Here is a 25,099-nt window from a genome sequence, read left to right on the forward strand (position 1 = left end):
GGCTTAACTCATCTCATGGAGCCAGTAGGACATCTCTTATTGACGAGGCCCAAGTCATGATGACCACGAGCACCTCAGTTAAAGCTACCAAGCTTGACTGGCCCTGTTCTAGAAGGTTCTGCCTATTTACTCGGTAATGGTAAATGCCTGGAAGTAAGGCCTAGTGCTAGCATTCCAAATGAGATTTATTTCCCCATCTTTGGGTGGTGGGGAGAAGGGCGATATTAATGTACATACGTGAATGTGTGCGCATGCCAATAGGCGAGCAAACGTGAAGCAGGCAGTGAGAGACTAAGAGAACTCATGTTCAGGTTTCCCCTGAGCTAAGAGTAAAGTGGGTGACACACCCATCCTATCTGAAGGCTCAGTTCACTGGTGCACACATGTGAAGGAGAGGAGCAGTCCTGGCAAGTCCCTCACGCTCTGGAACATCCCATTTCCCTTCCATAGAAAAATTGAAGGACCGACTTCTGAAGAGAAGAGCCTCAGCGAGTGCTTGTTAAGAAACCTCATGTTCTTCTGGAGGGCTCCATGAGCAGTTTAGAGCCCTGGTCATGTCTCCACAGGAATAGGAGGGAAGCTTCCAGTTTGATAACCTTGCCCTTTAACTTGGAAGAGGACTGTAAAAGACAGAAGGGGACACACTTCAGCAAGGTGGCAGCTGCACTGTGGACAAGCCATGACAGTGGCCATCCTGAAACAAAGGCTCACTGAGGAGAAACTCACAAGTGAAACTGCTGCATAGAAACTTAGCAAAAAGGTCTGCTCTTTAAATTTGGGTCGGAATAGAAACAATGGATTCCACTATAGGTGTTAATTTATTCAGCTACAATAAGACAATTTTGTTCTCACCAATTACTGCTGCTGTGGTAGTTTTCCAATATTTTTATTCTAACTGAATTGCCAGAGGCTGTGTACTTTCTGCATTCCATTGCCATTTAGCTCTTTTACATTTGGTTACATTTCCCCGCTTTGCATGTGTGTGTCTGACAACCGAGGTTCATGCTCCATGCACCTGGGCTCTAGTCAGTGAAAGTTGATGCTGTTATAAACAAGTTGCCGGTTTATAAGGTGCCACAAAACTCTTTGACGTCCCCAAAGCGACTTGAGCATTCTTCGTATCTGAAGATTCTTCGTATCTGAAGAAGTGTGCACGCACACGAAAGCTCATACCAAGAACTAACTTAGTTGGTCTTTAAGGTGCTACTGGAAGGAATTTTTTTATTTTGTTTTGAGCAAGAGGGAAATGCCTGGCAGAAATACTTCCTGACAACAAAAACTGGAACATAGTGAAGGAAAGCCAATTAAAATGAAGAAAGCAACCTGTGACTCTGGTCCTACAAATCTCTTTGCAGACTAAATAGGTCTGCAAAACAACACTGAGGGTTTGGCGACACTACTTTGCGTTGGGGCCCTGAGTAAGAAATACATTTTCTAATGGGCCTTTCCCCCTAATCTTTGGAATCTTTAGCAATTCACATTAATTTCCCCCTCAAGCTGGCAAAGGGGTGTCTTCCCCTCTTAACTGTCTTTTCCTCTTTAACGACATTCTAGGTTGTAACTTGAGAAGTTGGAAGGATGCAGGAGAAAGTTTAACTCGGCCTAGTTGCTCCCGCCTCCTTCTCCACCCTCAGTACAAACAGCATCCACGCCACGTCACCCAGTGCCTGTGCTGGGACTGCAAAGTTTTGCCTGTGATGTTCTTCCACTCCTCTGTCAGAGGGAGCAGAACGACTTAGGAGGAGAGCCAGCGAACCAAAGACTTCCCTACAGACAAAGTGACCAAGAGGGAAAAGACCAAAAGTTCAAATTCTAAGCTCATTGCAGAATCCTGGTGAAGACAAAGATAGTAGTGTGAGTGTACAGTAATCCTTCCAAGAGAGGGAAAGACTTAGCAGAATATTCAATTGGAATAGAAAGGAATCATTTGGCTGTTGAAGAAAAAGGAAGAGAAGCACCCTTTATCCAAGCGAGGAACCAGAAAGCATCTACTAAGAAAAGCGAAGAGGCCTGCTGTAGTGCCACAATCCTTATCGGGATATTAAACTAGCTGGTTTTCCTTCAGGACTCTCTGGGACATTCTTTGGCCAGCATGAACATATTTCGGATTCTGGGTGATGTCTCTCACCTCTTAGCCATGATCATGTTGCTGGGGAAGATCTGGAGATCAAAGTCATGCGCTGGTAAGTTCTTGTTCTCCTTCCCTCTTCACCCCGTTGACAAGGTGCTGGTGCAGAAACAATGCAGAAGGAAAAGAAGGGAGCAGACAAAGCTTCTGGGAGTTACTTATCACCAGAGCACAAACTGTGCCCCAGAGACTGAGGATTTGGGTTTGGCCTCAGCCTGCGTGGGTCACACATCTTTTCCTAAGGTGTGTTCACATTATCACTTTCAAGCACAGTGAATTTGTTCTCCCACCCTGCATTTCACAACTCTTTCCCCTCTAGCTGTTCACATCAGCACGACTTCATTAGTGTCAGATTTGTTGGTGTACACACCAGGGAGCACGGATGGGGCACCCTATGCAAAGGTGCTCACACATTTGCTAGAGATAAATTAGGAATGGCTTAAGGACTCAAACTGGATTGAGGAAGAGCACATCCAATGGTAGTATTTTGCAAGGAAGTATGGAATGCATATGCATTTTGAGGAACTGTTGTGTGAGCACAGATTTAAAAAACAGCACTGGAAACCCTGTAAGTGCACAGTAAGTGGGAGTGTGGCCACTTGCCTAAGAAGCTGGATGTTTTAAGACTTTCCCAGTAGTTTTGTAGGACAATGCAGCATAAATGAATTAACATGGAATATTGATAGGAAATAAGAGAACCAGCTATTAAAGCAAATAGCACTTGATAACTCACTGAGGTCAACACTTTCCCCATGTCTCATGCTAGACACCTGTCCATTGTCCTGACAGGCAACCCTGCCCAGATGAGGTCCTTTCAATGTTACGTAGGGATGCTCCTACAATATCTCTTTATGCAATTTTCAGTCACCATTATTTTCTGCAAATTTTGAGATTTGTAGCCACTTGTGTGGGTTCCTCCTGAGCCTTTTCGCCAACTAAAACACATTTCGTAAACATGAGCAAACTAAATGCCTTGGGGTGTGTGTTTGTGAATAAGACAGGAATCCTTCCGCATTTCAGACAGAATATTTCCCCAGGGCAGAGGGGTGGGGGTGAGGGCTGGGAAGCACAATACAGCCGGGGAAACCTCTGCCAAGGATTTAAGTAAACTGGTAAAGAACAAAGGAACCTGATCGACAGGGAACAGAGAAATGGATTGCCCAGGACAATGACTAGTCCTTTCACTCCCACACAGCACTCTTAAGTAAGTCTGCAATCCTATGGATATTTACTTCAAGGTAAGCATAGGACACTTTTAAAGAAACATATATAGGACTGTGCTGTGCGGAACTGAAAATGTGAAACAGCACTGCATGAAATGCAGAAAAACCAAAAGTGCCGTTTAGGAGGTGCATTTATGAACCCTCACCCATGTCTCCTATATATCTAATCTCCCAAGTTTTGGTGTTAAAAAGCAACCACAACAAATGGTCTTAATATACACTGCTTGTTCTCAATTTAATCTTGATTGTGAACTTCAGCGGGCCTTTTAATCTTCTTCCCCACCACCTCAAAGCCTGACTGTGTTCATGGAGTCCCAGAGTGTATGCTGCTAACTACTTTTACTTTCTTGATTTCCCCTCTCCCCACTCCTCTTCTGAGGCAGTATTTCCATGGCCTCTTGTTAAAACTCCTCCTTCCATTCCTAGTTTCCTCCTTTCAAGCCCTTCCCACTCCATTAAACTCCCCCCCCCTTACGCTCTTTGTGGGTGGAATCAAGATTCGTTTAGAAGGAGTGGTGTTGTGATGTGGCAGTTGAAGTGGTACAGTATAGGCATATCACAGTCCCTGGTGCGGTGTATGTGTCCAACAACATATATCCTGGGGTATGACGACTGTTTAAGTTTGTAGCAGGAGGAGGAATGAACTTGTGGAATCGAGTTTCGTTCTATACGTTCAGCATAATTTCTATGCGTCCTGCCTTTTTGCACTATCCCGTTGAGGCTGAAAAACAAGACATATAGGAGCATCACTGTAAAAGGAAACTGCAGGGCCACGTAATGCGTTGCTGATTAAACAATGAGACAGGAATACTTGTCTTTGGTCTCTTTCACCTGAAGATACCTATGACTGTTAAATGTTTGCAACTGCCCACAACATTTATCCAATAAACAGCATAATTTTACTTTCTCATTTTACTGCCTCAAAAGAAATAATGATAGAGGAGTGGAAAACTTTTGCTGAGTAGAGGGGAATTAAATGTGCACGGCTGAAAAAGTTGGCAGCATTAAGATAAATTCAACAGTTTAATATTTGAGTGATGTAAGGTGGGAGAACTGACTTAAAATGGTTATAGTAAAATACACAGGAATGATAGACAACTAAAATGAACCATGGAAGGGGAAGGAGGGAAGTCATTGATTATATGATATTGTACAAAATGTTTATTTTGAGATGTTAAACTATTCAAAAAAAGAAAAGGAAAGAATAATAGGCAGCTCTTTTGTGTTGCAAAAACAATGAAGAGTCTTCAGCACCTCAAAGCAGGGATGGACAGCCTTTTTTCTACTAAAGTCCACCTTACCTCAGGACCCTTGAAGCCGGCATCCTTTTCGTTGGATATTCATGCTGATTTGTGTTCATGATGGTATTGGGGCATTTATACGCAGCTCTACTTTGAATACTGTTTGTGTCTTCCAAAGTTTTGGGTGGACATAGTACTTCGTTTCCAATCAGTGCATCACCCATACATAGATAGCTTCACACCATGGCAGTTGTATCTGGCTTTTGTTGTGCTTTAGTGCAAGAGTGCCCCTCCAGATGGCAATAATGCCACCAACCTGTAAACCAACGATGACTCCCTAATCTACTTTTCTAGCTTTGATATTCCAGTCTGTTTACTCTCGTTTCTCTGCATTCGGGAACTTGTTGCACTCTCAACACAGAAGAGGCTGGCCGAGTGAATATTGCCATTTGAACTGTTCAAGGTTGATCAGTATGGAAAGTGTTGAGGGCAGCAAAATGACTGAGCAAGGATTGAGAATGGTCTCTTAGTTTGGCAGGATACATTGATGGAAGCAGTTTGAATAAATAAAAAAATATTTTTTTTGGGGGGGGGGAGAACAGCCATGCTGGCCTGAATTGCAAACACCCCTACCTCAAGTGACATGCCACATGTGTAACATGGAAAACCCAAGCACTTACAATTGCACACCATGCAATATTTGTCTTTTTGGCTGGGTGGGAAGAGGGTGATCTGAAAGCGTGGGATATTGATATCAGTCCCTTGTCATGGTCAGAGGACTTCTTGTTGAGCTTTAGGCTTTCAGCATTTTTTCCCCCTCTGCAGAGGCGGGAGATCTTTTAGGATGGTCTGCCCTCAGAGGTTGATGGATCCAAGTGGTTTCCAGATGGCTGCGGAGGGGGTTGGCTGTTATGACTGGTGCTTCTGTTAAATATCTGGATGGCTTGGGCCATTGACACGATAGCTCCCGAGTGCTTTGTGGAGCCTGTTTGGCTCTGTTGTATACTGCCAAAAATAGGGCAAAGAAGCAATCTGGGAGATGGCTTGAACACAAGTGGAGGGAAACGCCAGACAAATACAACTGAACACTGGCGAGTGCGCATTTTTTTAGCTTACTCAGTGGCAGAGAAGGCAGGTAAGAAGACATACTTGCTACCTCCACTTCATCCTCACTATGCTATCTGGCACAGCTTTTCTGGTTACTGTGGGGCCTTTTGCAGACAGGCCCCAAAGAGGCCGTAGAACCTATGGCAGCTCGCTGTAACTTGTTTGCCAAGCTACTACTTGCCTCCGTCGGCACCTTAACTCTGCTGCTATAGCAGAATCTTGAGAGATGCCTAGAACATTGTCGAAAACATTCCTTTTTATCCAGGCCTTTGACAATTAAGTAATCTATGGCTTGTTAAATGTGTGGGAGGGGACTGTTGTGATTATTTTATCATTATGCTGTGCATTGTGGTTTTTATTATACCGCATAAATTATGTTCTCAATGTCATACACTGCCCTAGGATCTTTGGCTAAAGGGTGGTATATAAATTTAATTAATAATAATAATAATAATAATAATAATAATACGAGTGTGTTCGCTAGCAGCGCTAGGGCAGAGAGGGTTAGCAGCAGCAGCAGTCTGTGAATCTTGCTCTGGCTTCCTCACTTTCCTACCTGCTCCCCCCCCCCCCCCACTTTGCTGCCTTTCTTTGAGCTCTACGTAAGGGAGTATCGTAGAGAAAAACCTACAAACAAAATTCAGATGGTAGCCATGTTAGTCTCTTACAGAAAAAAGAGGCTTGTGGCATCTTAAACGCTAACAGGCTTCTTGTGGCTTCCAGCTGTACAATAAATCTGTTAGTTTTCAAAGTACCATAAGGATCTTTTTGTGTTTCCATGAACAAAAACTGCTGCAACCTGGGGATCAATTACCTTTCTCCTGCACTGCCCCCTTGTTTTCTTTCATTACCATTTATTTTCTACACTCACTTTGTATATTTGCCTGAAGTTTCCAGACAATATACTGTAGGTCAACTTGTCTTTCAGAAGAGAGAGGCAACACTGCTCACATCCACACCACACATTTAAAGCACATGGTTTCCCCCAAAGAATCCTGTAGTCTACCCCTATAATTGTTAACATCCTTAACAAAGGTAAAGGTAAAGGTACCCCTGCCTATACGGGCCAGTCTTGACAGACTCTAGGGTTGTGCGCTCATCTCACTCTAGAGGCCGGGAGCCAGCGCTGTCCGGAGACACTTCCGGGTCACGTGGCCAGCGTGACAAGCTGCATCTGGCAAGCCAGCGCAGCACACGGAACGCTGTTTACCTTCCCGCTGGTAAGCGGTCCCTATTTATCTACTTGCACCCGGGGGTGCTTTTGAACTGCTAGGTTGGCAGGCGCTGGGACCGAGCAACGGGAGCGCACCCCGCCACGGGGATTCGAACCGCCGACCATGCGATCGGCAAGTCCTAAGCGCTGAGGTTTTACCCACAGCGCCACCCGCGTCCCCATCCTTAACAAACCACTGTGTTTATGCTGTTTTTCTGTGTTGGGCATCAATACAATGATGGTGCGTGGGTTATCTTTCTTCCCACCCTGGATCCTGGGAAGTCATCCATAGGTTCTCCAGTTCACTTGGCAGTGGAGCTGGCTTGTGTTGAAGCTGAAACAACACCCTTTCGTTCTCTGACTGCGCCTCTTCACTTGGCAGGAGGGTGATCCTCTCCAGGCTGTGTTTGTGCTGCCAGAGGATTCAAGTCCGCCTCTGTGGGGAGCTCTGAAGTTTGTGGCTTGTGGTGCTAGTTGCTACCTTCCTCACCCAACTAAGGACTTTGCTTTTTTATTATGCCAGTGCCAAAGGCCCAGGCGCTTCTCCCGGCTTATTTATTTTCCTTTATCATCTGCTCATTTAATTTCCTTTTTTGGCCTGCAGGTATCTCAGGAAAGAGCCAGATCCTTTTTGCACTTGTCTTCACAAGCCGTTACCTTGACCTGGTCACAAACTTCATCTCCATCTATAATACTGTCATGAAGGTAAGGGCAGGAGTTCGAACGCTCTCCATCTAGTCAGTCTGAGATAGGAACAATTCTGGTATGTTCAGACCCTGATTTATAACTTTTAAAAAAGGGCCATTTTCAGTGGAGGTAGAGGGTTTTCTATTAACATTTTACTGAAAGAATTTCAATTACAGTGGTACCTCGGGTTAAGAACTTAATTCGTTCTAGAGGTCTGTTCTTAACCTGAAACTGTTCTTAACCTGAAGCACCACTTTAGCTAATGGGGCCTCCTGCTGCTGCCGTGCTGCCAGAGCACAATTTCTGTTCTTATCCTCAAGCAAAGTTCTTAATCCGAGGTAATATTTCTGGGTTAGCAGAGTCTGTAACCTGAAGCGTATGTAACCTGAAGCGAATGTAACCTGAGGTACCACTGTATAAAGAAATAAAGTGATACAATCACTCAGCAACTTGCTTCATTGAGATTGAACAAGGCAGTCCATTCCCATCCCAAAGCCATAATGAACTTGTTTACGAATGCAGAGCTACAGTGCTCAGGGCTCTAATAGAATAGTGCCAGTGCACACTAGGTTTCTGTTGTACTGGGGAGAGAAAGCAGACTGCGTCAAAGAAAGATGACATTTTAAATATGTGCAGTGCAGCCCAGCCTCTTCCCTGTTGCCCCACTGTTTAATCTAGAATAGAGTGGTAATGACCCAGTGAGTCTGATTGGAACAAGGTGCACCAATTCTGAGGCTTGTAAAGCCACTCTTACAGCAGGTTAAGAAAGGGTGGCTAGGGAAGAACAAGAGATGTAGTTAATGGGTTTCCTATGTGTGTGTGTGTATGTGTACATGCATAAAAAATACATGCAGTATCATCTTAAGAGTGCATTAAAGGTGCCAAACCAGAGTACCTTAGGCAAAATATAAGGTGATGACAACAAATTGAATCTTGCCTGCAATCAGCCAAAGGCCAGCAAATACTTAGGTTAGTGGGTTCTAGCAAAGACACAGCTTTAAAAGTTTGAGCAGACCAATCCTCAAAAGATTTGCACTGTGAGAAAATAAGTTGATTTTTGTATTCCTCTGCAGGTTGTTTTCTTAAGTTGTGCCTACTTTACCATGTACCTGATCTATGGGAAATTCCGGAAAACCTTTGATAGTGAGAATGACTCTTTCCGCCTCGAATTCCTTTTAGTTCCAGTTACAGGCCTGTCATTTTTAGAAAACCACAGTTTCACCCCATTAGAGGTAAGAAAGCCATTCATATTAAATGGAAGAAGGTAGTAATTGCATCAAGTTTCCTTGAACCTTTGGTGTCTGGAACTGAACTTTCTTTTGCCCCATGATGAAAGGTAAAGGTGGCCCAAAATTGTCATGTTTTTCTCTGGACTGATTCATGCATTACTAACATTTAACGTGGACTTCCCTTTATTCTTTCCTTAGATTCTCTGGACTTTCTCAATTTACCTGGAATCAGTGGCTATCCTCCCACAACTTTTTATGATTAGCAAAACAGGTGAAGCTGAAACTATCACGACACACTACCTTTTCTTCTTGGGCCTCTATCGCGCTCTCTACCTTGCAAACTGGATCTGGCGCTACCACACAGAGAACTTCTACGATCAAATTGCTGTGGTGTCTGGAGTAGTACAGACCATCTTCTACTGTGACTTTTTTTACCTCTATGTCACGAAAGGTAAGGATCACAGAATGCTGGCTAGTCAGTGGCTGAAACTGACCACAATTGTGGCAGAGATCAGGCAGGTCAACTATAGCTCTGCTCTCCCCACACACCCCGCTCCACAGAACCTCTTGGCTTTTCTTTTCCACCCCAAACATTTAACAGCGGTCGTCTGAAAGACCACCTGGTCCTGTACAGATGGGCAAGAGCACTTAGGTCATGTAGGAAAATTCTGATAGCGGTACTGCTGCTTGCGGAGTATCATGGGACAGTGAGCTGAAAATTGGCATTCAAAAATGCAGCTTTTCACATTCTCCAGCGGGAGGGCCCCCAGCAGTAAAAAACTCTTCAGAATTAAGCAGCAGCGTATGCCATTTGTAAAGCATCAGCCATCAGCTACTTTCCAAAATCTTGTAAAGACTTCCTCCCTGACCCATGAGGGCCATTTTATGTGCTTGAAGACTGAATGTTTTTATTCTGCTTTCTGTGTCTTGAGTTATTTTTTTAAAATACTATTTTTATATTGTATACTGCTCAAGAGATTTTTAAAACGTTGAGTGGTTGATCAATGCTTTTAAATAAATAAATTACATGAAATATTAAACACTTAAACCCAACTCAGAAGATACCAAGCATATAAGACAAATTTCTACACTGCTATGAGAGTAGCGTGCTCTGCATGTTAAAGCAGTGAGAGGAAGCCTCTTGAGGGTGGGGAGTCATCTCAGATTACCAATACTGTAAACTATGCAAAACACTCCAAAAATTGAGTATTTTAGCATAGGACTGTTTTAATTATCGTTCAGCCTGTTATTAACTGCTTCACAGGTTATGAAATTCTAAGGCACTGTGACCCTAATATGTGCAGGGTTTCTTGCTGCTATTAGTAACAAAGATTTGTACACAGGTGACAAGAGTTTATGGAATCTTCTCATCCTAAACGGGTTGCCTACAAAACGCTTATTGCTATGTTGGGGGGTTTTGTAATTCGCGAGCTAAAAGCACCACTAAAAATGGCAGCATGAATGCATTTGGTAGAGGCAAGGTGGCATTCCTTTCTGTCAGAACAAACAGTTTAAGTCTTAATTCATTTTTCCCATTTAGTATTAAAAGGCAAGAAGCTGAGCCTCCCAATGCCTATCTGAAGACACACGCAAGCGAAGCAAGTTCCTGAAGACCCCGCTCCAGGACTGGAGGATGTCCTCTTCCGCTTTTTTCCCATATGGCTCAGCTCGCATTCAGAGAACTTACCTGCTTCTCTACACTGTGACTAGCAGACTGTGCCTGAGAGATTTGAGGTCCAGGTGGCTAACACTTTAGGCTTAACACTTTCTAATTTAGTGTTGGAACAGTATCTACATTTTCTTTTGTATGGGGATGTTTGTTGGTGTTTGAACTATAACGAATAAAATAGCGTGAAGTATCTTTTGGTATATTTTTCTCACAATTATCTCTATTTCTCTCTCATATATGACTATCAAATCGCTTTTCCAGGCTAAACATTCCCAACTTACTTAACCATTCCTCATAAGGCTCTGCTTCCAGACCCTTGATAATCTTGGATACCCTCCTCTGCACAAATTCCAGCTTGTCAATAACCCTTTTACATTGTGGCACCCAGAACTGGACGCAGTACTCCAGGTGGGGTCTGACCAAGGCAAAGTACTTCTGCTGATGCAGCCTAGAATAGCATTAGCCTTTTTGGCTGCTGCATCACACTGTTGACCCACTTAGTGGACCATAAGACCCAAAGACCTTTTTCACATGTACTAGTAAGCCAGGTGTCCCCCATCTTCTATTTGTGCAGCTTGTTCTTCCTGCCTAAGTGCAGAACCTTATTTGTCCCTCTTGAAATTCGTTTTGTTAGTTTGGGCCTAGTTCTCCAATCTGTTACGATCATCTTGAATCCAAATTTTGTCTTCAGTAGCATTAGCTGTCCCTCCCAGTTTGGTCCATCCAGGTCCGTTATAAAGACCTTGAGCAACAATGTGGACCCAGAAGAGAACCCTGTGGCACCCACTTGATTTTTCCACAACGCTGAGGAACCATTAGTGAGCACCCTTTGGGTTTAGCCTACTATGGACAGTAAAATGTTCATTCCTATACTTGTTGTATAGAGAAATAAGATATTTCTTACTGGAAAAAAAGCATATGAAGTTCTACCTTTTAAATGAGAGAGAGTTCAATCTTTATTGACAAGTATTTTTATTCATACCTACAAAAGAAAACAAGATGGTATCAAAAGGACAATTTACAAACTAATAGTAACATAGCTTTTTAGTATGCTGTGCCTGAATACCACAGAGCTATGAATCCTTCCATTCAAGTCTTTAATACAACAGGAATGTGTTCAAATACCAGTAAGGGTTGAAACAGAGCACTGATCCGACCCAAAAAGCCTCTAAAGTTTAGAGTTTAAATCTTTCAACTTAAAGCCCACAGAGTAATTTATTTGGAAGGGAAGATGCTGGACTGGCATTTCGACAGACGTTTACTGGAGAAACAATGGACATCACCGCTTTGTCAACGGGGCTCTTTAGCTGGTAAGTGGAACTAAGCAGCACCAGAACATACCAGAGCATTCAATGGTTGTTAATATTCGGCATGAGCTAACAAGATATTCCATGATACGTTTCTAAAATGAACGTTCATTTCTGATCTTTTTAGCATTGAAGCTTACTACTAGACTTCTCATTTCTCCAGTGTTACAATTACAGAAGTCCAATGAACCAAAAGCTATTTGAACTGGCAAATTTCCCTCTCACAGTCTGTGCCAACAACCTACCTGTATGTTGCGTGCAGACACACAATTTTTTTTATCGATCCCCGGGCTGTTCTCTACTGAGGAATACAAATGTAACGGCCCCTTTTTTAAAAAATAAACGAGCCCCACACTGCAATAAAGTACCTGGGCTGTTGTACTTATTTGAACTATGCATTTCCCAAAACAGAAAACACTGTAGCACATACATTATGCCTCTCAATCAGTACAGTACACAAGTGATCTCCTGCCATGTTGTCCAAACATAGCCGGTGATGCACTAAAAAAGCCAACTACTTGTCAACCCTTCTGCTAATAGTCACAGGACATAAGCCTTAGTACTTGAAGAATTCTATCCCACTCTCCCCACTCACTAACCTACAACCTTGCTCAGCCTGGGGAAAAAATCAACAAGATTGAATGGAACGGTTTACTAAAGTTCCATCCTTTCCTAAAATTTCCTAGAATGCTACCTACCTGTAAAAGCTGAGTGTAAAAGATAGTTGAAGAAACTCACTCAAAAAGCCAAGGAAAGCCCTATTCAGATCAGGATGTGAATGCAGCTCCAAGACTTACTAGCCATCTCTTCCTCCTCCCCACTAAAGAGGGGATTAGATTCCATTTGGCCTAAAGTAAATCTTCAAAATTTGAAACAGAAAAACTGAGCCATTTTACACAGCACAGTGGGATCCTGAAATCTGCCCAATAAGAGATGTTATATTAAGGGCATATACACCAAGTAAATGGTGACTGCTTAATTTTCCTCAGTATTTTCTGTTGAAGTGCAATTTGGAACTTGAGGTGGGGAGGCATAAGTTTTTATTATTGGGTGAAAAATCTAGCTGGTAGTAATTTGAGTACCACAGAGAAATCCAATTAACTTTTAAGAATGAAATGATTTAGTTATGAAAACAGGGGAGTACAGAAAAGAAATCTCTTTTTCTAACACACTTTCTTTAAATCCCTTACACAAAGGGTTGATAAGACATCCAGGTGCTGCAAAAATGCTAGCCAAAATTAAATGTTTTTTTTTCTCTGTCTGTAAAGTGGAGAGGTTTGGAACAACTGTAAGACGAGTCAAAACAATTATTATATTTTCAAAATCCACCTATGTCAAATTCAAGGACTCGGGTCCTTGTGGAAAGTCTCAATTTTAATAAGCAAAAATTACACCATCTCAAATATTCTGTTAAGGAGTATTACACAACATCTTTCTTGTGGTCTATGTGATGGATAAGTTGTTCCTCTCCGCAGCAAGTTTTCATACACAAGCCTCAGACACAATGACAACTGGGCTGGGACATATCTGCCTTGTAGGTGTTTTTTTGGAGGGGGGTGAGAAAAAAAATCATTTCAGGTTTCTTAACATGCAAGGCCAAAACATGTAAAGAGAAGTTAGTTTTCCAGTCAACTCTAATTTTAAAAACAAAATTGGAAATTTAGACCGGGGCCAATGTTTATGGACAGTATCTGATAGTGAACTCTACATCTAACCTGCATTAGGGGAAAACACCACAATGGGGATGGAAGGGTGGTGAGGAAAAGGGGAGAAGAGAAGGTTCTTATTTCCAAGTCTTGACTGGTCACCTATAAACCAAATGGTCTCACTTGCGTGCAGGGGGAGGGGGTGGTGGAGGTGGTGGATACTGGTAGTTGGCAGTCTGTCCCATATAGCCCATTACGTTAGTGCCTGGAGGCTGAGGAAACTGTTGCGACATGAGAGGCTGAGGCTGCTGGCCGGAACGGCCCATTCCTGCATACTGCTGCTGGCCTGTGCTCTGCGAGTTTCTCCCGGCATTGGCAGCATTTGCTCCGCCATAGCCAGCGGCACCATATTCTGCCCCATAGCCACTTGCACCGTAAGCAGCAGCTCCATAGGCTCCCTGGGCATAGCCATACTGGCCCTGCTGCGACCCAAACGCAGAATTTGCACTCCCATATGCACCACCGTAGGCCTTGTTGGCTCCGTTTGCAAAGCTCTCTCCGCGTTCACGGTCTCGGAAGCTGCCCGAGTCTCTCCGGCCATCTTTAACACCCCGGAGCCGCCGTTCACACTCCTCCTGGTACATCAGATTGGGATTGTTGGAGGTGTTGCTGGTACGGTAACGAGAGCGGCCGCCTGGTGGTACAGATGAATGAATATGGTGTCAAGCTCACTTAAATGCCCTCTAGATCAGGGGTAGGCAACCTAAGGACTGTGGGCCAGATGTGGCCCAATCGCTTTCTCAATCTGGCCCACGGACGGTCCGGGAATCAGCGTGTTTTTACATGAGTAGAATGTGTGCTTTTATTTAAAATGCATCTCTGGGTAATTTGTGGGGCACAGGAATTTGTTCATATTTCCCTCCAAAACATAGTCTGGCCCACCAATGGTCTGAGGGACGGTGGACCGGCCCACGGCTGAAAAAGGTTGCTGACCCCTGCTCTAGATCAACTGAGCTTACACTATACACTTAACCTTATGCATGAGTTTTTTGCATTTGCATGTAGGGGCAATGCCACACTTTCCCGCTCGCCTCACACTGACCGTGCATTGAGTGTGGTTGTCTGCCAGGATAGCCCTATGAGGCAATTGGTTGCTCATGCACAGCGGCTCCTTGCAGATAACCACATCTTGGGAGGTCAGAGCTAGCACACCAGTGTGATGCCAGGCACAGGGCAGTAGACAAGGCACTGGGAACAGCGCTTGGTAGCATTCTATTAAATGTAGCTGGCAAGCTAAAGGCAACCAATGTGGAAACTGCAAAAACACAAAACACACACATGCAGAAAGAAGCTTCTTACCTCCTCCTCCACCACCTCCTCTATGGTCCACAAGCTGCATCAGTTTGGGATTGATAGCCTGATTGGCTTCCTCTAGGACTTTTATTAGCTCTCTAGCCTGCTTCAAATTCCCTGGTGTGAAGAATGTATAGGCAGTGCCTTTGTTGGTGCTACGGGCAGTACGGCCGATTCTGTGCACATAATCCTCCGAGCTGTTTGGATAGTCGTAGTTTATCACAAACTTTACGTCTTCCACATCTTTGTGAAGCAACCAAAGCACAGTGAGGGGTTGAGGACAGGATATGGTGGAAGGATGTGCCAACAGAAGGTGGGGAGCACAAATGCAGGTGACAGTAACAAGAAAAAAGAAAAAAGTTAATAGTTGTAAAGAATAAAGACAGTACAGACTCTTCCCAACAGAGCGAAAGGCTAAATGGAGAGATATGCCCATGGACATAAATAATTTATTTTCAGAAAGTCAAGTCAAAGCAGTTCATTCTTCCGCTAAAATTCATCCATCCTTTGCTGCATGCATGCTATGAACACACACACAAATAATATTAATCTCCAAACATTTCATTTGTGGAATTCAGGCAACTTTACACCAGCATGTCATCAAACAAATGTGCCATTCTTTTTATGGACACAGCAACTGGACTGGATGTAGGAGAGAACTGTCACATGCCTTTAACTCTGTTAGGAGAAGTCTACAAAGTCCAGCAACACTGAAACCACTTACCTTCCAATCGTTACAAAAATGGGGGGGGGGGGAATGCTTTCCCCCCAAAAATGATAGCTTAGATATTTTATTCCCCATCTTCCTGGTATCTATAAATTACCCCAGTTCTAAATTTGAAGTACAGTTTGGCCAATGGACATTCAGATCATTTTAATTCTCCTTTAAAAAGGTATATCACACTAACATTTGATATCACCAAGACTATCTTGGTGAGATTTCTAGCATAAACTGCTTGCAGCTAACTTGAACAATAGGAATAACCCAATATTTAAACATTCAAAACCTTCGAGGAAACATTTTAAAGTTCACAGGTGCAAAAGGCAGAAAATAAGTAAATGTTAGTGTAATGCTTTGAAAAAAAATTGCAATACATTTTAAACAGCAATTTTACATTAAAATTTAACAGCTCTTACAAAAAAAAAAAATCTGCATTTTACAGAGAATATTCAGATTATATCCAAGATAAAACACAGATTGACTTTTCTCGTAAAAATTAGAAACATTCCCTGTTTTGTTACCAGACCGATGCACACTCCCTCCTCCTGTGGGAAATCGCTGCAGACGATCCCGTCTCTTTGCCTTTTATTTTTGGCGGCCTCCTTTCGAAAACTCCGCCCTCTGACACGGGACCACTGGAGCGCGGGGAGCATGCATCAAGGGTCCATGGCAGCGAGAGGTCCCCACACACGCTCGCTCTGTGAACTGGCATGGATGCTTCTCTGTAGCCCCATTTGGCTGTCAAGCGCCTGAGAACCTGGGTTCACGTAAAGGTTTCAGGTCCTCCAACGCTTGTTGTCCCCTCACAGGGCTTAAAGGGGGCAACTGTCAAAAATGCAGACGCTAAAAATTACATCCAAAAGGTCAGGCTGCATCTATTGCCCAGACTGCATCAATTTCAAATAAAGGGATGGGGAGAGGGGCAAAAATAAAAGTGGGTTGTAGTGGTGGCAAAGGGGTATTACGTCTGTTTCTTATTACACCAAGGGGGGGCTCCTCAATCTTTCCAGACTCCAAAGTCCTGAATCACACCAAAAAGTGAGAAGGCAAGATTTCACAGGGGGCAGCGCGAGTCTCCAGCTAGGGTCCTTGGTGCAAAGATCTCAAAGGGCAAGAGTTGGGTAAGGGCAGGGTAACACACCAAGTAGTGCATTCACATCTTCATAGCTAGGATTTAACTGGAGTCTGACAAACAGCAGGCTATGGGACCTCAGCCAATCCCATTCTGTACATCCATTAGTTAGGTAGCCATAATGAATACCAGGAAGCATATCCTTGTTAGAAAGCACAGAGACTGCCAGTTAACAATGAAGGTCTCAATTACTGGATTTTGGTGGAAATCCATGGAAGGGCAACAAGGAAGAGAAAAGAGGTGGGGTCAATTTCTACCTTAAAAAGGTGTGTATCAGATCCACATTATCTGAGTGGGGGAGGGGAGGTAACATGCAGTAAAATGATTTCTTACTATTCTATCTTGCACTGATGTAAAATTGTGCTCATCACAGTATTTCTTCCAAGGAATTATAGAGATTCCGTTCTTGATCATTCTAGAAAGGAATATGGCTACCTGGGGATGCATTCACACTGAGATGCCCCCAGAAAATGACTGGGCATTTAATTGGGAGGGGCAGAAACTAGCAAACACGCTTCATCTAGAGAGCTGCTTCGACCACCAATGTAGATATGTCCCCAGACCTGCACTGAGTGATCGGCAGCTGATAAAGTTTCTGTTAAAGAAAACAAACAAAAAGAAATTTAATGATTTGACTTTAACAGAGTGAAGTGTTTAATGAAAAACAGTGCAGAGGGAAGTCTTCTCTCCTGGGGGTTATTCATAAAGAAGCCATTATGGGGGACTCAACTTACCTGGAAGGAGTTTTCTGAGACCAATGTTCCTTTGAGTAGAAGGAAAAACCCTGGTGACTCAGCCAAAAAGTGCGCGCCCCTGTTCTATGTTTTAGGTAGAAGCCTTCACTTTCCAGGAACTTGGAGGAATTCGTCCAGAGGTTTGCCAGCTACATATTATTAAGCAGCAAACTCTGGGCCCCAAAACAAGCCAAGATGTTCTTTAGTAACAAGAAACAGACTCTGGTACCTTTTCCCCCCAGCCTCGGTGAAGTGGAGAAGGCAGAACGGGGAGACGGCAGAACGGGGAGACTGTTTTCCTTAAATAGTATCCAAATGAGTTGTTTTGGGGAAATATATATATATGAGAAGGGCTGATTTTAAGTGTCTAGGCAAGATGCACAAAGAAGCTACCAGCACACAGCAAGCCTGTTTAAAAACCACTGCCAAAAAAATCTGGCCTCACCCCTTCTCCTAACAGGCCCAAGTTCTACCTGCACAGGTCCAGACATGACCCCAGAGGACAGAGACTGAAATCCATATGAACACCTCTAGAGAAGTGTTTCCAATTTAGGGGATGGCATGTGAGAAGGAAGGTTATGTGATTAAAGGCTTCCAACTTTTTTAGTATGTTTATCACACTTGGGAACTAAGCATTTCAAGTGACAAAGTCACTCTGAACAACCTGAGGGATTGTTTTCATTGATTGGGTACAAGATCTGCCACTGTGGGCCAGTCCACCAAATTCAACACTAACAGCTCCCAGGAGTGGCCTCTTCCAGATTTCCAAAATATCTACAATATGGAGAATCTGACATTTCTGGCCAATTGAGATGCAGAGCTTAATCACAATACAGATATTAAAGCGGGACTGTTTACCCAAGCATCCGGAAGCATCCATTTTTACAGCACTGAAGAAAACTGAGATACATCACACTACAAGAAACCCCTTGTAGCTTTTACTATATAACCTCAGCAATCCAGTCTAGGTGGGAAAATGAGGGATAATGCTTGTGTGTTAAAATACAAGTTACATTCATGTATGTGAAACAGTGCTCCATAGTAGTGGTGAGTCTCTAAGGTGCAATTACATTAGTAATGCATCTGGACAGAGAGGGATTTTTAAAAAGATGTTTGCTCTACCGTCTGGTAATTCTGAACAACTTAGTGGGTGCAGTCCAATCCTAGTCATCCAGCAACAAAGCTGAAGCTGGAAATGAGAGGGTGTGTGGAACAATTGGGCTTGAGTAATTGGACGTCTCTTCTCCCCACTGGCGATCGATTAGTCATGCCTAGGCCTTGCTGCAGACCAAAGCCTGTTGTTAGGAGCAGGAAGAGATTTTGAATATGAAAGAAAAAAAAAGATCAATGTTAAAAAAGGCATTTCACATGTGGGGGAAAGTCACGCTTTAAAATTCTTTGGAATAAGTTTCAAATCTAAAGAAACGACCTGAGAAGCAGGCAGAGAAGCCCATGTGTACAAACCTAGCCCACGAGATGCAACATCCGTAGCAATGAGGATAGGAGCCTTTCCAGAACGGAACTCTGAAAGGAAAAAAGCCACAAGTCACAAAAACCACACATAATAAAGAGAACTTTCTTTCTCATGGTTCCAGAATTAGACTTGAAACCTTTACATCGACTCACACTACGACTGCATGCACTTAATTTTCTGTTTTGTTGCATTTCAATTAGGAAAGCATGTAAAAATGCAAACTCAATACTGAAATCAACAAATAGCTAAAAATAAGCATGATCAGCATATAGATGAGATCAATAAGCTTATGATTTTGTATTGTATATCACTTATGCGCAAAATCAAATATTATCTGGGAAGCCAGGAAAGCTTTTCCTGCTACTCACCATTAAGCACCCAATCTCGTTCTGGTTGACTCTTGTCTCCATGAATACACATAGCTGGCCATCTACAAAGACAAAAGGTTTTCAACAGTTTTAAGCTGCCACATGCACCTCTGGGGGACAATGTGCCCCTACTAAAGCTAGAGATTGCACCAGCGAATGTTCCAAGTGAGGGTGGCAACAATATACATTAGGGAACAACAGCATGTTCTTCAATACTATTTTACTTGCATCACTCAATTACTGTGTGTGTATTTCCAAACAAAGAAGCTAATTGTCATACTTAAAGTGCTAGTGGTTAATTACTATCTCATTGCCTGGAGCTGCCTCAACAACCTACCTATCCCCTCAGATTCTGGAAGAGTAGTTTTCCCTTTTTATCTTATTGACAATTGTTTTGATGAACATCTTTAAAACATGTACACTGGATTCTCAAATACAGTACTACATCCATTAAGTTTCCAAGTAGGCAGCCACATCATTCCTTCTGCAACCTGGATTTCATTGCAAGCTAAACATAGGAACATCTTTGCAGCAACAAAATTAAGCCCTATGCATCTTTAAAGCTTTTCATCTGCAACATTATCAGTTCAAAGAAAGAGCAGAAGGCCTACCCATCTCTACGCATCCTTCGAGTTAGGTCATCACAACGTCTTTTTGTCTCCACAAATATAATTGTCTTATTCTCTTTTTCAGCCATGATTTCTTCCATCAGTTGGATTAGTCTTCGAATAAAAACACACACAACAAATTATAAACATAAAATAAGTTAATTTCATATCATTATTTGAGGCAAGTCATTTACAGCAATATTCAATCCACTCAAAATTAATTATACACAGCATTTAAATGACAAGTAAAGACTCGCTTAGCTCAGCAGGTGTTTTATGGATAAAGTAATGAACTATAGGTTTTTGGCCTTAATCACATGAACTATCAAAACAGGGAGCACTGTTTTAACTGCTCTGAAAGTCCAAGATCCAAAAGGCAGGATAAAAACAAATAAAAATCATTAAATAGTTACACGTCCGGGGTCTGCCTGAATAACTAATTGCCATAGGCATACTTAAATAATGCTACTTTAAAGGGGAGAGGGGAAGTCTAATTTACAAGAAAATGTAGGAACTACAGCAGCATCCATACTTATGATCTTTCTCGCTCTCCATGCACACGTCCACTATTTGCAGGATATTATGATTGGCACTCAGCTCCAGGTTGCCCACATTGATCTGGACATAGTCATGCAAGAAATCCTCAGCAAGCTGGCGCACCTCCTTTGGCCAAGTGGCACTCCACATTAGAGTTTGCCTGTCAGGCTGAAAGAATATATGTTCAGCTGGGTGGTATTCTTTAAAGGGGGGATTTAAGGAAAGCTAATACAGTGAAGGTTTACATACCCGTATCTGATCAACAATTTTACGAATCTGAGGTTCAAAACCCATATCCAGCATTCTGTCAGCTTCATCTAGCACAAGGTATGTACATCGGCGGAGATTAGTTTTCCCTGCTTCCAAGAAATCAATTAGACGTCCTGGTGTAGCAATGCAAATTTCAACACCTTCAGGGAATGAAGTTGGGATGGGGATGAAAGTTAGCGTAAAAGGAACTTAATATTAACCAAGGATTCAAATACTGAATTCAAAGATACAACGGTTATGTACACAGCCAACACTTTTATGTGCATCAAGTTGAAGCCCTTTTAGCCTATGATTCTTAAAGAAGTTTAGATAGAAATACTGCATACATTAAATTTGAAATCAACATTCTTAGCCAACAGTCTACATACAGTCTATGCATACAACTCTTTGTTTTTTTAATGAAGGCAGACAGAAATCTTCCAATTCAGGTCAATATTTAAAAGTCTGCACGGTAAAGAAAAGCCTCACTAGTACAGCTCACAAGCTGTTCATGTAAGACTTATCCGAAGGCTTCAAATTTCTACTTCCTCAGCCTTTATAAATATTTCATTTGATTTTTTTAAATACAGTAAGCCCACAACTTAAGCAGGGGTCATGTTCCGGGGACCAGGCCTAAAGCCAAAATCACTTATCATCAAAACACATTGTGGTCAATGGTGGATGGAATCGCCAAAGTCTTTTTTCCAGGACGCCCACCCCATTTCCATTTAGTTTTTCTTTTTTTGTCAAGCACATAAAGCTGAATGCGCACAAGTTAAATGTAAGTTGCACACTTACTGTAAAAAATTTAGTAAAGAAGAAACAGAGCAAAGAAAGTGAAAGGGGGAAAAACCCATCAACTTTCATTAAAAATACATTCACCTATGAGACAGCCAACATAATTTAAATATATTAATTGAAATACGCTACCAAGAAGGTATCCATACAAAGTTTTAATCACATATTGGGGTTGCACAATTAGTATGTTACAACCATCCTGCGTAAAGCGAGCCCACTGTTAATTACCTCTCTCCAAGTCTCTGATTTGAGGACCTTTGGGTGCTCCTCCGTATATACAGGTACTCTTCAACCTTGAACATTTACCATAATCATCGGCTACCTGCTGGACTTGCTGGGCCAGCTCTCGGGTAGGAGCTAAAACCAAGCACTGCAAAAGAAGGCATCAAAGAATACTGTGAGAATACTGTTTTATGTAAATTGCTTAAACATCAGAGGCAAAGCCCACAGCTCTCTTTGATTTACTGAAATGTAATATGAGAAAGCATAAAATGTATGTAAAAAAAGCATTAAAAATATTTACTCACAATTGGACCATCCCCTCTTTCCAAGTATGGCTGGTGGTTGATATGAACAATTGCAGGCAGCAAGTACTGAAACAGGGATAAATCAAGATATTAAGGGACATGAAAATGAAAGTCACTTCTCAAATCTTACCTATATACTGCTTAAAGACACAAAGTGGATATACCAGCTGTCCAATTCACAAACGCATTTTAAGTTAAAAGTGAGATTTACAGCTTTCACCTCTTCATGTATCTGAGAACAGCCAACCTGGAGGTGAAAGGAGCAGTACACCAATACTGCAATGGGTCAACATAGTTCCCATAATCAGGCATGCACGGATGCTGTACTCTCAAGTTTTAGTCACTGAACCAAGTGCATAGAGGCAAGGATCAGCAGCATTAGATGCTTCTGCCAGTAAGACAGTAATCATAGAAAGCCAAATACAGAAAGCTGAAAGTACTCCATCAGCTAAGCAAAGGATGCTTAGCGTAAGCTACAGCCCAACTGAATAAAAGGCTCATGAACCATGACAATATTCCCCTCAGTGTGATGCTAGTCAACATTACACGGCTGACTTCTTACAACCCCTCCAAGAACATACACCACAAAAGCCTAAATCTACTTCTATGACATCAGCTTCAATTAACAACAATGGACCATGCCCAAATAAGCATTTAGTATTGATGCTTCAGACTGATAACTTCCAGATAAGTGCAGATAGCATTATGTTAAGTCTCAAAGGACAAAGTGAGACTTGCTCCCTTACAACTCTATGATACTTCTGAGCAAACATGCACAGGCTCAGGTGTCATGATATAAAATGTGAAAAAGTTAATGAAATATCACACCTTTACCTTGTCCTTGTTTAATTTTAGATATCTATCTATCTATCTTTCCAAGATGTTCACAGTTTGCTACAAAAGGAAAAATATGCCCAAATTCTGCACTTAGCCTTGGTGTACTGCTGAAGTAACTTGCAGAAGTAACAGGAGAGGAGCAGCTTTGTTCTATTCTTTTCACATGAATGATGCATAATGTCACTGTGATTGAAAGTAAGTGCTTTCCTCCCAAGGAATTTGGAGACAAAAACAATTCAACAAAAACTTAAAAATACATACTGCCAATGTCTTTCCAGAGCCAGTCTGTGCAATGCCCACCATATCATGACCACTAAGGGCCAATGGAAAGCCCTGGCACTGAATTGGAGTTGGTTCTGTAAAATGCTGGTCAATCAAGACATCCATTACATACTCTGAAAGTTAAAAACATAGATATAATCATACATTAAAAACAGCACAGCATATATTCTGCATGAATTATATTTTCACAGTGTGCCGTTTAACCAATGCTACATGTTAGTATCACATTCTGGGGCCAAGTACTGAAGATTTATTGATTTTTATACTACCTTTCAGGGCTAAGGTAGTACCCAACTTAAAAATTATTTAAATAAAAGGTTGTCATATACAAAATTCACAATAAAAGTACTAAAAGCAATTCATTTAGAAATAGAACTGATTGTTAAAATTACAACTAAGAACATAGAACAGCATCATTATCACTTAAAAGCAGATTTAAAGGACCAAGTCTTGAGAGGCTGCTTAAAACCAGTCAATAAGGGACCCAGATTTTGCTTCCTGGGAAAGACTACAACAACAACAACAACAACAACAACAACAACAACGTGTGTGCCAATGGATGGGGGGGTGCCAAACTAGGTCTTAGACCTGAGTGAAATAAAGCTTAGTTTCGCCCCTGAGCACTGGGAATCAATGCAACTGATAAAGAATCAGTGTTATATGCTCATATTGCTTTCCCCCCAAAGCCACTGAAGCTTCTGAACTGTTTCAAAGGTACTCCCAGAAAGAGTGCATGACAGTAATTTAGTCTTGAGGTAATCAGCTCATCAATGACTATGGCAAATAGGGGTGCAGCTAGCAAATGGCAAATCAGCTAGTTGTCTGGGAGAAACTCCAAGTTGTATACCTGGTCATTCAACCTCACCCAACACATCCAGTTCAGCAGATTTCCCACCCTCAGTATTTCTGTCAATGAGGTTTCAGATTCTTCACCCTCTTTCATCCCAAAACTGATGTCATCCAAGATCTCCCATTAGTCACAGCTGCAAAGCAGAATACTTACGTGGAAAGTTACACTGGTGGAAGGCAAACACAGGCTTGGGGCAAACATCTGATCCTCTAACTGTAATCTCTTTCTTTCTTCTTAGCTCATCAACCTCATACTGTTTAGAGTAAAAAAATGCACATAAACCTTGTGAAAATAAATTTTTGTATAACCTTCCATTGTTATGAAAAGCATTACAGGCTGTCACGAAAAAGATAATCCCTTCATTTCTATCAGTGCATCATCATCCATTTGCACTTAAAGTAAAATGCTCTGTAGCATTAGCTTTATGTTCCAACAATCCTACCTGATAGACAACACATCTTTTAAACTCTGAAAGGTGGAATAAGAATTTTTTTATATAAAATATTTCTCTCCATATTAGTTCCATTATCAAGAAAATATGGAAAGTACAGCTAAGTAGGTACTAGAATTCATATCCAAAACTGCATCCACCTCAGGGGATCGCAAATCCCGTGTAGTAAAAACAACCCACAAACCACAAAAAAACCTCTAGAGCTGCATTCCTGAATACATTTATCAAGAAGCAAATCCCACTGAATTCACCATCCAGAGTCTTATAGTAACAAAGTTTTCTCAGGTGAATTCTTTGCCCAAACTGCAAGATGTTCAATATGCTACTAATCCAAAAATGAAACACTAGTAAGTCACATATAACTCCTCATCTGCATCAATATTTCAATTTAGGTTAGATAAAGAATCTAGCAAGTTATTTCCCCACTTGCTTTGCATCTTATTGATAGTTTCCTTTAAAATGCTTTATTTGCATACTGGTTAACTTGAAGAGTTGTGAATAATTTCAACGAGCACGTGAGAAACTTAATTTCAGAACATTTCCAAGTGATTTTCTTCCAAGGTGACTTGCATATTAGAAATTAAGACATACAGTCTCAACAAAAAATAGTCAATTTGAGCGCATCCAATTCATAATACATAACTAATTCCACAGAACCAGCAACTGACAGAACAAGTAAAGAAGAAGAAGATTTCCTACCCAAAAGGGCACTGCCTATGTAAAACTGA

General features: G+C 42.0%; 2 protein-coding genes across 3 annotated transcripts in view; one reads left to right on the top strand and one right to left on the bottom strand.

Moving 5' to 3' along the window:
- KDELR3 (KDEL endoplasmic reticulum protein retention receptor 3) lies at nt 1–13,643 on the top strand. 2 transcript variants are annotated; one of them, XR_013843320.1, is made up of 7 exons: nt 1–115; nt 1,555–2,183; nt 7,517–7,617; nt 8,673–8,831; nt 9,027–9,279; nt 10,369–10,651; nt 11,413–13,643. XR_013843320.1 is itself a non-coding variant. In XM_079994607.1 (6 exons), the coding sequence occupies exons 2-6, from the start codon at nt 2,093–2,095 to the stop codon at nt 10,407–10,409; spliced, it is 645 nt and encodes a 214-aa protein (XP_079850733.1). In that variant the 5' UTR covers nt 1–115; nt 1,555–2,092; the 3' UTR covers nt 10,410–10,687. The 2 variants fall into 2 exon arrangements, 1 of the variants encoding a protein (XP_079850733.1); XM_079994607.1 differs by lacking the exon at nt 11,413–13,643 and having other exon boundaries at nt 10,369–10,687.
- The window catches only part of DDX17 (DEAD-box helicase 17), a 17,666-nt gene continuing 4,019 nt past the window's right edge, over nt 11,453–25,099 (bottom strand). The window contains exons 3-13 of the mRNA XM_079994571.1: nt 24,074–24,173; nt 23,050–23,183; nt 21,952–22,017; nt 21,653–21,794; nt 20,627–20,787; nt 20,373–20,545; nt 19,844–19,954; nt 19,233–19,294; nt 18,855–18,914; nt 14,810–15,046; nt 11,453–14,144 (exon numbers count right to left, since the gene is read on the bottom strand). Coding sequence (XP_079850697.1) covers nt 13,630–14,144; nt 14,810–15,046; nt 18,855–18,914; nt 19,233–19,294; nt 19,844–19,954; nt 20,373–20,545; nt 20,627–20,787; nt 21,653–21,794; nt 21,952–22,017; nt 23,050–23,183; nt 24,074–24,173 — 1,761 coding nt within the window. The 3' untranslated portion in view covers nt 11,453–13,629. The remainder of the gene's footprint in view (nt 14,145–14,809; nt 15,047–18,854; nt 18,915–19,232; nt 19,295–19,843; nt 19,955–20,372; nt 20,546–20,626; nt 20,788–21,652; nt 21,795–21,951; nt 22,018–23,049; nt 23,184–24,073; nt 24,174–25,099) is intronic.

Source organism: Podarcis cretensis (genome assembly GCF_951804945.1).
Source record: "Podarcis cretensis genome assembly, chromosome: 10".
Classification (NCBI taxonomy): Eukaryota; Metazoa; Chordata; class Lepidosauria; order Squamata; family Lacertidae; genus Podarcis; species Podarcis cretensis.

Coding starts and splice junctions, on each gene's coding strand:
- KDELR3 (XM_079994607.1), top strand. CDS start 2,093: ATGAACATATTTCGGATTCTGGGTGATGTCTCTCACCTCTTAGCCATG. Junction 7,618..8,672: donor TCTATAATACTGTCATGAAG/GTAAGGGCAGGA, acceptor ATTCCTCTGCAG/GTTGTTTTCTTAAGTTGTGC. Junction 9,280..10,368: donor TTACCTCTATGTCACGAAAG/GTAAGGATCACA, acceptor TTTCCCATTTAG/TATTAAAAGGCAAGAAGCTG.